The 12697-nt window shown below is 39.4% G+C and overlaps 2 protein-coding genes across 3 annotated transcripts in view; one reads left to right on the top strand and one right to left on the bottom strand.

Moving 5' to 3' along the window:
* Positions 1-12023, bottom strand: part of kif18a (kinesin family member 18A) — an 88590-nt gene extending 76567 nt beyond the window's left edge. Inside the window, exons 1-6 of the mRNA XM_061815511.1 lie at positions 11886-12023; positions 10662-11007; positions 10019-10176; positions 3627-3731; positions 3357-3467; positions 3037-3234 (exon numbers count right to left, since the gene is read on the bottom strand). Of these exons, the coding sequence (XP_061671495.1) occupies positions 3037-3234; positions 3357-3467; positions 3627-3731; positions 10019-10176; positions 10662-10977 (888 nt within the window). The 5' untranslated portion in view covers positions 10978-11007; positions 11886-12023. The remainder of the gene's footprint in view (positions 1-3036; positions 3235-3356; positions 3468-3626; positions 3732-10018; positions 10177-10661; positions 11008-11885) is intronic.
* Positions 11998-12697, top strand: part of mettl15 (methyltransferase 15, mitochondrial 12S rRNA N4-cytidine) — a 100267-nt gene continuing 99567 nt past the window's right edge. Inside the window, exon 1 of one of the 2 annotated variants that reach the window (XM_061815512.1) lies at positions 11998-12115. The gene's annotated coding sequence lies outside the window, so the exon portion shown is untranslated. Of the gene's footprint in view, positions 12202-12697 lie in introns of both variants that reach the window. The other variant, XM_061815513.1, reaches the window with a different exon arrangement.

Below are 12697 nucleotides of genomic sequence, written 5' to 3'. Positions count from 1 at the left end.
TCATTTAGTTTCATCATGATGTATTGTTATAATCTCGCGTAATTTATGGCGGTATCTAATTGTCAATCCATTGATGAAAGATAGCAGTAGATGATCTATATCTCCCTGAAGCGTGTAGAGGGAAAGGTTTTCAACTTTAAGATCACGCAGTACTACGGGAGAAAATGACCGCATTTAGATACGAGTATATGGACAGACTAGTCTAAAGTTAGACCTTAGATCAAGTCAAAGTGAATTTCCTTTGACATGGCTCATGATGTTGATCACTTTTGATGTAAAGGCACTCGCAGTACGTGAAGCACCTTGGAACATGTGCTTTTGGCATCACTTCAGAAAATGGTCAGTATGATTAACTTGCATTTCCTGTTTCTGGGTGAATACTAATGGTTTAGGATCAGGCTTCTTTTGTCACCGTTTATGAAATAAACCCATGAATTAATATAAAGACCAACGTTCCCTCTAATTTTTAAATGTCTGAGCAAACACACCAAGCCCGTGAGCGCCCCCTTCGACCACTGTGACCAACAGACGTATGCACTGTGGTCAGATCAGTGCCATCTATTGAAGTTTCATGGCTCATTTAAAGATTCAGTATCCAGCATTTATATTACCATCAGAATATTTTTAAGAACAATTTTGCGTTTTTGCAAACTTACAATGAATATGTCAACAAACAAAAAAATACATTGCTAACTCAAACAAGCAAACTATGAACTGTAAATTTTAAAGGTCGCTTGCAACTTTGTTTCATTTTTTTTAACCCACAATAATATCCCTGTCTGTGTTTCTTGCTGTAAAACTGATTTATTGACGCAGAATACCTTTAGCAACCCATATTGAAAGCTCAATGATGTTCCCAAACAGTTTTAAGGTTAATGTTATGTTGCATCCTATATTTAAAATATAGAATGAGGTTTTGTGCACTGCATTGTCTATGCTTTCATCCTCAATCAGGCTGTGCCAAGGTGGTAGTTTAACATTGTACACCATCTCAACCTGCACTTTCTACTTTGGCTTCAGACCAGACCGTTATTACTCAAAAAAAAAAAAAAAAGGAAACTCGCAGGAGACCTTGTGCTTCCATGTTAAAAAACAAAAAGTCACATGTGGTTCACTGCGCAGGATTGGTTTTTATGTGCGCTGAGAATGTCAATGCATTTCTACTCTTAACAAATTTTACGTTCGTGATTTTCATGCTCAACTGTGCAGATTTGCGAGTGCGATGGCTAAACTCTAACCTTGTCGACCAGAAGTCTCTGATCACTTTATGCCTCATTTAGCCTTCGCCACCTCTACCTTTGTCCTATGTCGTATCTCAAGGTAGTCCTTTCGCCTCTCCTCAGTTCTCTGTGTCCTACTTCTTCTTAGCTAGCCTATTTCCTTGCAAGGCTGCCTGTATTTTAAGGTTCCACCACCAAGTTTCCTTCTACCCTTTCCTACCAGAAAACACAGCAATAACTCTCCTGCCTGTCTCTCTGATCACCTTGGCTGTCGAGTCCAGTCTTCCGGAAGCTCCTCCTGTCCATCGAGAGTCTCTCTCACCTCTTTCCAAATGCCGCACAACAATCTTCCTTTCTCAGCTTCGACCACATGGTTCCCTGCTCTTCCTGTCTTCTTACTCTTCCATCCCACCACCAGAGTCATCCTACACACCACCATCCCATGCTGTCGCGCTACACTGTCCCCTACTACTACCTTACAGTCAACCTCTTTCAAGATCGTCTCCACAAAATATAATCCACTTGCGTACTTCTACCTTTGCTCTGGTGAGGTGGGGAAGTGTGATGTGGAAGATAAGAACCAATGCCAGTTGGCACCTCATTGAAATATATTACTGCAACGTAAGATTGAAATGTTGGTCAATGTATCCTGCATTTCTCATTACTTCTTGCAGGAAACTCTACACCACACCAGAGCTAAATGATTAAACATTATACTGGAGTAAACAATTTCAATAAGGAAAAAGGCTACAAAATAGCATAACAATATGAATACATATCACTAGAAAGCTAGATATTAGTAGGTCTCATTTTATTATAAAGGATTTTTGTTTTTTTACATTTCCAATACCTATGATCCACAAGCAGTATTGGAAATTTAAGATTTTCTTATTGTTGAGCTTTTTGGAGGATATGTGTCTTGTTACTTCCAGCATAAAAGAACAGCATTTCAGGGGGGGAAATAACACCAACAGTCAAACATTGAGGTAGTAATGTGATGTCTTGGGCTGTTCAGTTACTTCAGGACCTGGACAACTTGCTGTGATTGATGGAACCATTAATTCTGCTCTTTAACAGAAAATCCTGAAGGAGAATGTTCAGCCAACATTTTGTGACCTCAAGCTGACGTGCACTAATAAATTACAAAAGTGCAGCAGTATAAAGATCTAAAACAACGTAACTTCTGTCTTTAAAAAACAAAATGAAGATTCTGGAATGTGCCAATTAACATTCATAGATGAATTTGACTGAAATTCAGTAGAAGACCTTTAAAGAACCATTCATGTAGGGAATTTATTTATTTTTTGCCGAGTTCAAACAATTCTGCAGGGAAGAGTCGGACAAGATATCTCCACAGAGACTCATTAGAGAAAACTCTTGATTTCAGTTGGTGCCGTTTAGAGTGGCCGAACTAATAATTAGATATAGGGGGCCATTACCTTTTCACACAGGGCCAGGTACCTGAACAGTTTTCCCTAACTAGATTAAATAAAGTTCACTTGTTTTTTTTGTCTATTTATATTTGCTTGATGATCTTAAATGTTAATGTGGCGAAACAATGAAAAAATAGAATTCGAAAAGGCGGTAAAACTTTTTCATGCTACTGTATTACAAACAGAAGTATCAAATGGATTCTACAGGCACATGGGCAAAGAAGGAAATTTCAATTGTAATGTGAAAAGGTTTCACTTTCAGCTTCTAATGAAATCCTGCTTTCCACTGATGGACTTGGTGTATGAAATATGATACACAAATTCTTGTTATATTAAATTGTTATCAAGAGGTACACTAATACAAAATAAATAATGTAACTCACCTTGTGATCAGCGAGAGCATTTATAACGTTCACCAGGGCAAGGAGTGAGCGGTTGATGTTTGCACCTTCACGCAAGCGTTGCCCATTCGCATTAGTAGCACTGGCTCTTTCTGAGCCTGCCAGGTCAATTAAACTCATTTTGGCAACACACACATTGGGATTAAGCATAGCAGTTTTGTCCTGCTGTCGCAAGTATATCTGGAAAAAAGGTTAGTTATTGTAAAGCTTCAATATGTGAATAGTGACTATTCAACTTCTTTTTTGTATTTGTCAAAACATCTGTCCTTTTGGACAATTTAAGTGGGACTAAAGAGAAATACCTGGAACACGGCATGGGACCTGGAAGAACTGTCATTCATATCGGTTGGGTGCTGTGTCCTGTTTTGATTGCCAGAGTCCAAAGCCTGGAGAATGTTCTCAGCAGATTTTGGCTGCGCAAAGACATCATTCATGGAGTGTGTCCAGTACTGTACCAACAAACTGAATTGCCAACTTTAGAAAACCAAATGGATTTTAGTTTGCATATATCTGTCGATGACAATATTCTATGGATTATGAGACAGTGTTCATAAAACAGAGTGGCTACAAACCTGGTAGAGTGTGAGGCCCTGAACAACCACTCCTTTATCACGGTCCTCTCTGACTGCAAGAGGACCTTCATTAGCTAGCAAATCCCTGATCTGTTCATTATAAACCTGTTAAAAACAACAACATTTATTGACAAACCCAATCTAAACATGGGAAGTGAGCATTTGACAAAGTGCATGGTTTGAACAGATTCATTTTAGCAGCAGTTCCAAAAGGACTGGGCTGGACCAAAGGTGGGTCAAATTCTCAGAAGCCAATTTCATATTACCATACAAAACACTTTACGTCGAAAAAACTACTGACACAGAACTGGGCGTTGAACATATGATCAATATTTTCATGCTTCTGTTTGTACAGCGGCAGAATCTAGACGATTCATAGACTATTTCTACGCCCCCCTTCACCCAAAAAAGACAATTCCTAAACATGGACTGTTAATAGACATCTTTGGACTATTCAGAAATTTACAATAACAGAGATGCCAACCTATAAAAACTCACTTTCAGAACATTTTATTCATTGTCATTTTAATGTTTGTTGTTTTTTTAATTTACATAAACCTTGCAATGGAAGATCCAGTCGCAGTCTAAATCAAAGTGCCAGTATGAGATTTCAATGTGCCATGATCAAGAATGTCTGTATATTAATTCACCTTTGCCAATACTATTTTAAAATAAAAAAACATTATTCAGATGCCGCATCCCTGATTTCGCAACAGGCGAGTCGAGCAAGCTAACTAGCCGGAGCAGGGTGAGGTAGCTTTGGCTGAAATCCGCCTGTGAAACACCCAAAAATGCCGCTCCGAGCTTTATTAAAAGACAGCATTCCAAAAAACAAACAAAAACTAAAAAAGGACAAAATAAAACCACCGGCAGATGCTGAAGGAGCAGCAGATACATCACCAGACATCCACAGCCTGGAGTGAGGAACAAGACCAGCTGTTAAAATGTCTCTCTTTTCCACTGAGGACTATCATGGACTGCTGCAGAGATTTCCCTCTTAGCCAATGGGATGCCAGGAAGATGCTACGCCAATAGCCAATGGAAGAGCAGTTCTATCGCACCACACAAACCCATATACGGGAAGTGCACCATGGGTAAAGACTGACGTCCCTACGGGCAAAAGGGATGACAGGAGGATGCTATGGTGATAGCCAATGGGAGAGGAGCTCTATCGTGCCACACAAACCAAGATTCAGGATGTCTAAGTTTGGTGGAATTTGGGGAATCCAGGTGCCCATTTTTTCTATTCGTGTCCTGAATTTCCTTCGTTCCGAGAGACAATATTTTTCTGAGGAGTTTCAGAACATGAATTTTTCGTTATAAGATACGTTCGCAAGTCGAGGGACTACTGTATTTTTGACTTCCTTACCTCATATTCAAGATGTTCTTTTATTTTATTGGTTCAACCACCTTGAAGAGAAGCCCTCATTATCTCGTATCAACAGTCATATAATGACAATAGAGGCTTTTGATTGATTTGATTAAAAGAGGATATTACCCCAATTCTAAAGTCTTTACACTGGCTACCAGTCATTTTGAGAATAGATTTCAAAGTTCTGCTGCTGATCTATAAACCACTAAATGGTTGAAGTCCCGAATACATGAAAGAAATCCTCATGGAATATAAACCCAGTAGGGCTCTGAGATCGACAGACCTAACTCAAATAGTGTAGGGCAGAATCCAAACCGAGCATGGTGAACCAGCATTTTCCTCTTATGCTGCACACAAATAGGATAAGTTGCCAAAAGAAATGAACTCAGCCCCAAGTGTGAATGTTTTTGCATCAAGGATAAAACCTTTTTTCCTCATACTTTAAGAGTATTTCCATCTTTAAATTACATTTCTTGCAATTTACGCTTTTTTATTTCTTTGTTTTGAAATGCTTTTAATCACAAAGCGCATTTAGTTACCTTGTGTATGAAATGTGCTATACAAACACATTTGCTTTGCTCCTCTTCTTTTCCTTTCAGATTATCCTGTTAGGGGCCCCCATAGTGTGTCATCCTTTTTTACGTAAGCCTATTTTCTGCATCATCTTTCGAACATCAAGTGCCATTGTGTCTTGCCTCATCATATCTATCAACATCTTTGGTATTCCTTAAGATCTTGTGCTTGGCAGCTCAATCCTCATCATCCTTCTATCACTACACTCTTTCTCCTTGGGACATATCCAAACCATCGAAATCTGTTCTTTCTAACTTTGTCTCAAATCTTTTAACCTTGACCATCCCTCAGGCAACCTGATTTTTTAATCACATTTAATCTGGTCACTCCCACAGAGATCCTCAACATCTTCAATTCCTACATCTCCAGGTCTGCATCCTGTTGTCTCCTCAGTGCCAGTCTCTAACTGGTACATTGTGGCAGGCTTATGATTGTTGCTTTTCATCCTTGCTGTTTGTAACTGCTTGGACCGGTTTCTTCCTTACCACGCTCACCTTTGCTTGTAACTGCTCACTAAGTATTTAAAGTCATCAACCCTCACTATCCCTTCTTCCTGTAGCCTCACTCCCCTCTTCCCTTTATGCACATGTACATTGTCTTTCTTCGGCACATCAGAATCACCTTTTTTTGCAAATTATGTCAAAAAACACATGGAATTTGTCTCTGATAGTTGGAACTACTCCAGTCTGACAGGCAGTCAATTTACAGAACGTTTTGAGACAAAAAAGAACAGAAAAAAATCATCGAGAAATAAAAGCCTGCTGGTAATCCTGGTACATTTGAATAAGTGTTATTTTTTATTTGACAAACGTGCAAAAAGATGCGGAATCCTCTAGCAATTAGAGCAGTTTGAAATGAGTGTACTTATTGAACAATAGTCCGGTGCAAAGACCACTGTGCAAAGGGCGCAGAGACTTCGAGAGATGTACAGAGAAGAAAATGAGTATTTGAACACCCTGCTATATTTGCAAGTTCTCCCACTTAGAAATCATGTAGGGGGTATGAAATTTTTATCGTCGGTGCATGTCCACTGTAAAAGAGATAATCTGAAAAGAAAAATCCACAAATCGCAATGTATGATTTTTTAACGATTTATTTGTGTGATACAGTTGCAAATAAGTATTTGAACACCTGAGAAAACCAATGTTAATATTTGGTACAGTAGCCTTTGTTTGCAATTACAGTGGTCAAACATTTCCTGTAGTTGTTCACCAGGTTTACACACACTCCAGGAGGAATTTTGGCCCACTCCTCCACACAGATCTTCTCTAGATCAGACAGGTTCTGGGCTGTCGATGAGAAACATGGAGTTTCAGCTCCCTCCAAAGATTTTCAATTGGGTTTAGGTCTGGAGACTGGCTAGGCCATCCCAGAACCTTTATATGCTTTTTACGGAGCCACTCCTTGGTTTTTCTGGCTATTATTGTCACGTTGAAAGACCCAGCCACGATCCATCTTCAACACTCTGACTGAGGGAAAGAGGTTGTTCTCAAAATCTCACAATATATGGCCACGGTCATCCTCTTCTTAATACAGTGCAGTCGTCATATCCCATGTGCAGCAAAATACCCCCAAAGCATGATGCTACCACCCCCATGCTTGACAGTAACGATGGTGTCCTTGGGATGGAACTCATCATTCATCTTCTTCAAAACACGGTTAGTGGAATTGTGATCAAAAAGTTCCATTTTGGTCTCATCTGACCACAAAACTTTCTCCTGTGACTCCTCTGTATTATACAAATGGTCATTAGCAAACTTAAGACGGGCCTTGACGTGTGCTGGTTTAAACGGTAACCTTCCGTGCCATGCATGATTTCAAACCATGACGTCTTAGTGTATTATAAACAGTCACCTTGGAAACGTTGGTCCCAGCTCTTTCCAAGTCATTGACCAAGTCCTGTCACGTAGTTCTGGTGGTGGTGTAGTTCAAGTTATTATTCGTCTTCCTTCAAACACAGTTGGTGGAGTTATGACCAAAAAGTTCCATTTTGGTCTCATCTGACCACAAAACCTTCCCCCATGACTCCTCTGTATCATCCAAATGGTCATTGGCAAAGTTAAGATGGGCCTTGACATATACTGGTTTAAGCAGGGGAACCTTCTTGGAAACGGAGGTCCCAGCTTCTGTCATGTAGACCTGGGCTGATTCCTCACTTTTCTAAGGATCATTAAGATCCCACGAGGAGATATCTTGGATGGGGCTCCACTCCAATTGAGATTTACCGTCATGTTTAGCTTCTTCCATTTTCTAATGATTGCTCCAACAGTGGATCTTTTTTCACAAAGCTGCTTGGCAATTTCTCCATTGCCCTTTCCAGTCCTATGGAGTTCTGCAATTTGGTCTCTGGTGTCTTTGGACAGCTCATTGGTCTTAGCCATGTTACAAGTTTGAGTCTTACTGATTGTATGGGATGGACAGGTGTCTTTATGCAGCTAACAACCTCACAGGTGAATCTGATTCAGGATAATACATGGAGTGGAAGAGGACTTTTAAAGGCAGACAGGTCTTTTGAGGGTCAGAACTCTAGCTGATTGACTTTGTTCAAATATCTATTTGCAGTTGTATCACACAAATAAATCATTTAAAAAAATCATAAATTGTTATTTCTGGATTTATCTTTTTAGATTATCTCTTTCACAGTGGACAAGCACCTACGATGAAAATTTCAGACCTCTCCATGATTTCTTAGTGGGAGAACTTGTACTATAGCAGGGTGTTTAAATACTTATTTTCTTCACTGTATGTAGTTTAAAGTGAGGAGTAGTACGATAATCTGGGAGATTTTCAGTTGTGAAAATGTTGCAGATGCTACCCATGCACGAGTACCCAGTACTGCTCAATAACAGGTATACAAATAGTGCAGGGTGGAGTGACTACTCCAGTGAGTACACAACAAATTTATAATTGGCCCGAAGGTAAAATAACTAAGTACGTTTCTTTCGGTTTGTCCTGTTTGGGGTCGCCATAGCGTGCCATCTCAGATGAACGCTCATATTCGTTTGGCACAGTTTTTACGCCGGATGCTCTTCCTGATGCAACCCCTCTTGGGGAGTCGAGGCCCCAGTGAGATATGAACTCACAACCCCTGGTTTACCAAACCAATGCTCTAACCACTGAGCTATGGGGCCGCTAAATAATAATAATAATTGGCCTGAAAGTAATGCACCAATAAACAAACTAAAATTTGGCAGCATGTTGGAATGGAATTGTAAGTTAGCTGTTTAGGAAGTTAATGAAAGAGGGAGGAAGCTATTGAAATGTTATCTTGTTTTAGTCTGTATTGTCCGGTAGCATCTACTACTGTTCTCATCTCTGTTGCTTGTAATTGGGTAGTGATTGCAATGCATATCAGACTGATTTAGGTTTGTTTGCACTAAACGTTTTTCCAATTTTATTGCATAGATTCTTTTTGCAAGGTTAATTTCTTTCGTCAGCTGGTTTCTAGTGAGACAATACAGGACCGATTTCTACTTTTATATGCATCGTCTTTGGCCTGATAAAATTGGTTAACTTTTGTCAGTGAACCATGGTTTTTTGTTACTGAATGTGCAAAATGACTTCACACCTCTTCACAGAAACTGGACATCCCCGACCCCAGTGACGATAAGGGGGACAGATTCATGAATGAATAAAAAAAGTCCGCCTGTCTCCCCCAACTGAGTGGATTTGTGTACATTGGTGAAATGAAGCTTGGCATAGACTCCCTTGTAAGTCAGGTAATGTCTCCAATGACGAATGAATGTCCACACGGGCAGCCACCATCTCCCAAAACAAAACAATAAAAAGTGACGATTTAGCCTTGCCTATCTCGACCTATATCAATTCCCAGGAAGCCTTATAGAAGACATTGTGTGAGGTCATGTGATTTTCTTGTTTCATTAGTGAACAAGACTTAAAAGGTCACTAGCCCTTAAATTAGATTGCAGCAAATAGCGCCCGATGCGGAATTCGAAATCGGTAAGAAATAGTTCAAAAGCAATAACTGATAAATTAAAGAAGGGAACGACATTTTGATCATTTGTAACAGAGTAAAAGGACTGTGCCTTACTAGCAGCAAAGTGGTGGAAGATTAGTCTCATCAACTCCTGAAACTGAGTGTACAGGTGGAACATCATCATTGCATATTACTACGCCGCAGAGTAATACTGTATTCTCAATTATGTTTGTGTGTTGTTGGTGGATGTATGAAATGGCTCTAGCTGCCAGCATTTAAGAAGTACCAAACAGCCTATGACTAGACTTTACACAGACCTTGTCAGGATGATCGGCTTTTCTGCTATCTCATAGAAGACCAATCATTTGTTATATCAGGGAAAACTCATTAGATCTAAAAGATTCACGAAAATGGCCTATTTTGAGTTCAGAGCGGCAAATTTCACTGGAAGGCGACTGATTTGCATGTGTACAGAAAATATAAAAGAATGGGGGAGGGGGGAGTGCTCACCTCAAGATAGGAGACAGCAACAGAAAACTCTTTCTCCTCTTTGGCGTCATCCATGCATTTAAAAAGGTCTTTCATGGTGTGGTACATGACTCCCGGTTCATTTGGAGTCCCTAACATTGTATGTGTTTTGCCTGATCCAGTTGCTCCATAGGCAAAAACTAAAACATGAAAAGAAGAAAAGAACACACCAATAATCTCACTACAATTCCAAACTGAAAGTATCGAACTGTGGCAGGCCTTGGATTTCTTTTTTCTTTTAAGGCTGCTTAACTTGAAAACTTTCTGAAGGTTTTTATCAAAACTGGACCCAAATGACATTGTTCACAAAATGAAGACCCTGCTTCTTTTAAAAAGATAAAGTGTATCATCTTCAATCAAATTATAAAACAGTAATTGTACCTTGCATGAAGTATTTTTGATTACAGTACATGGAAGTTCTTGATGGCTTTGCTGGGGTAATTTCTAAGCAAAACACCACCACTCATTAAACATTACACTGGATACAAAATTTTTGACCTACAATAACCAAAAACTTGTAAGACAGTCATTAAAACTTATATGTGAGGAGAAACAAAGACAATTATTAATACTATGATACTTCCAATTTAGAAAAATGTGAACACTGCAGATTGCCCAACATTACCTGTGCAGTTAAATCCATTCATGACACTATTCAGCACTCCTTTTGTGGTGTTTTCAAATATATCGTATTGCGTGGACCTCTCTCCAAAGACATGGTCGAAAACAAATTTAAGGTCTTTGTTGACTCTCTTGTTGATATTTCTATTCCGAACTCTTTGGGAACCAACACAGGATATTTCTTCTTCTTTTGGATCAAAAATCAACATGTGTTTATCCACAACTTGGATCACATTGCGAACATTTTCCCTCTTCTCCTTCTCATTGGTTGGCCTCACCCGAACAACCACCTTCATGTGGCTGCATCGATCATTTGCCATTGTGTTTCCTCACTAATAACTACAATGTAACTGCAAAGACAAAAAAAGAAGTGAAAATGATTAAATACATATTGGCTTGCATGATACTGAGTCTTTACAAAAATACTGCGTGAAGCTGTGAACAGATTTTGTATTTTGCAGGAAATGACGGTAATGTGTCGTTTGTTTGCCAACATAACATACGTTTTCAATGTATGATTCAAATGTTTCTTGAGGAAAACACTGAAGCCTGGTTTTGAAATTGGAAGCGTACAGGATTACGTTTTCTCGTCATTAAAAATCATTTGAAAAAGCTAAACTTGCCAAAAAGGTAGACGACGTACAATTTTTTTTCTCATCATCCATAGGGATATTTTAATTCATAGGGGTTAATCAATGAGTCATTCCATGAATTCTGTTCAAATACATTACACCGTTATTGTCCATTTGTGACACAGACAATGCCATGCTTATGTGTCTAAGAACATCCATACAACTTGACGACATTGGAGGTTTACTAGTAATTGAACATCTGATGCAAAGTATACGAATTATTATTATCACCTTTAAATCAACACACTTTCCACGGTTAGTTCATTACGATGACGTACAGTAAAAACACCACATGATTTGATCAATGTGAACATGATTATTGCTGGCAAGTTCTAGTGATGTTTCGTTTCGTGATGTTTCCTTTGGGGAATAAATCTTATTCGTAAACAAACTGAATCGAATCATTTTATGAAATAAATCCTCAATACTACGAATAAGGATGATATCACCTACCCTACATGGATAAATTAAATCAAAATAGATAAATGGGAAGCTGCTGAGCTACGCGAACGCTATTAGCAAGTAGCGAAGAAAACGCCAAATTAGGCATGTTTGCTTTCGTGTCTGAAGGGCAACTGTCCGCCACAAAGACTTACCTATCGATCGTAAGGTAACAGTTCCATTTCGTCACGACTGCTTCCAGAAAGGCCACAAATCCCCTGCGGAACATAAAGTAAGCTGTTCGGAGGAAGGCGAACGTTGACGAGCAAGCGCCAATATTTTCAAAAGCTGGCACTTTTCCTTGGTGGATGCAGATTGGGTGTGAGCCATAGGTCAATGGGCGGACCTAATGACGTAGAGGAACGTACTGCAGTGCTGGCTTCCGGTAAGATTCATTCTCATTAAATTGACGGTCCGGAGGCGTTAGCGTTTCAATGTGCTCTGTTGATACTGCTCTACAAATACATTTCAGTAAGTCCGTTATATTATCATTAATACTGTTGTATTGGTCGAAGACCCGTTTCCAGCGTGCTATCATCCAGTTAAAGCACACAGCATGGCTTAAAGGCCGATGTAACAGACAAACCAACTGGAGTGCGCGGAAGCCTTCATGGGTCTTTCGAGAATTTGGATTGATCCTGCAGTTTTTTTTTAGCATTCACCAAACACGCTAGAGTGTATTCCGTCCTTATGTAAGCATTGTGTTAAACCTGATTTTTATATTGTTTGAAATCAGGGGGTTATTCCAGCAAACACTTTAAAAATACTCAATTTAAATTTGGGTTCCGACTTGACTTCCCATCCATCAATTTTCTGTACTCCTCACTAGAGTCGCAGACGTGGTGGAGCTTATTCCAGCTATCTTGGGGCGAGAGGTGGGGTACACCCTGCCACCCAGTCAGTGGGCACATACAATCCCCTTCAAATCAATTGGAACAGCAAGGTCAATTTCTTTGTTTTTGGTATA

This window comes from Syngnathoides biaculeatus, chromosome 3 (assembly GCF_019802595.1).
Source record: "Syngnathoides biaculeatus isolate LvHL_M chromosome 3, ASM1980259v1, whole genome shotgun sequence".
Classification (NCBI taxonomy): Eukaryota; Metazoa; Chordata; class Actinopteri; order Syngnathiformes; family Syngnathidae; genus Syngnathoides; species Syngnathoides biaculeatus.
This window is presented reverse-complemented; position numbering and strand designations above follow the sequence as displayed.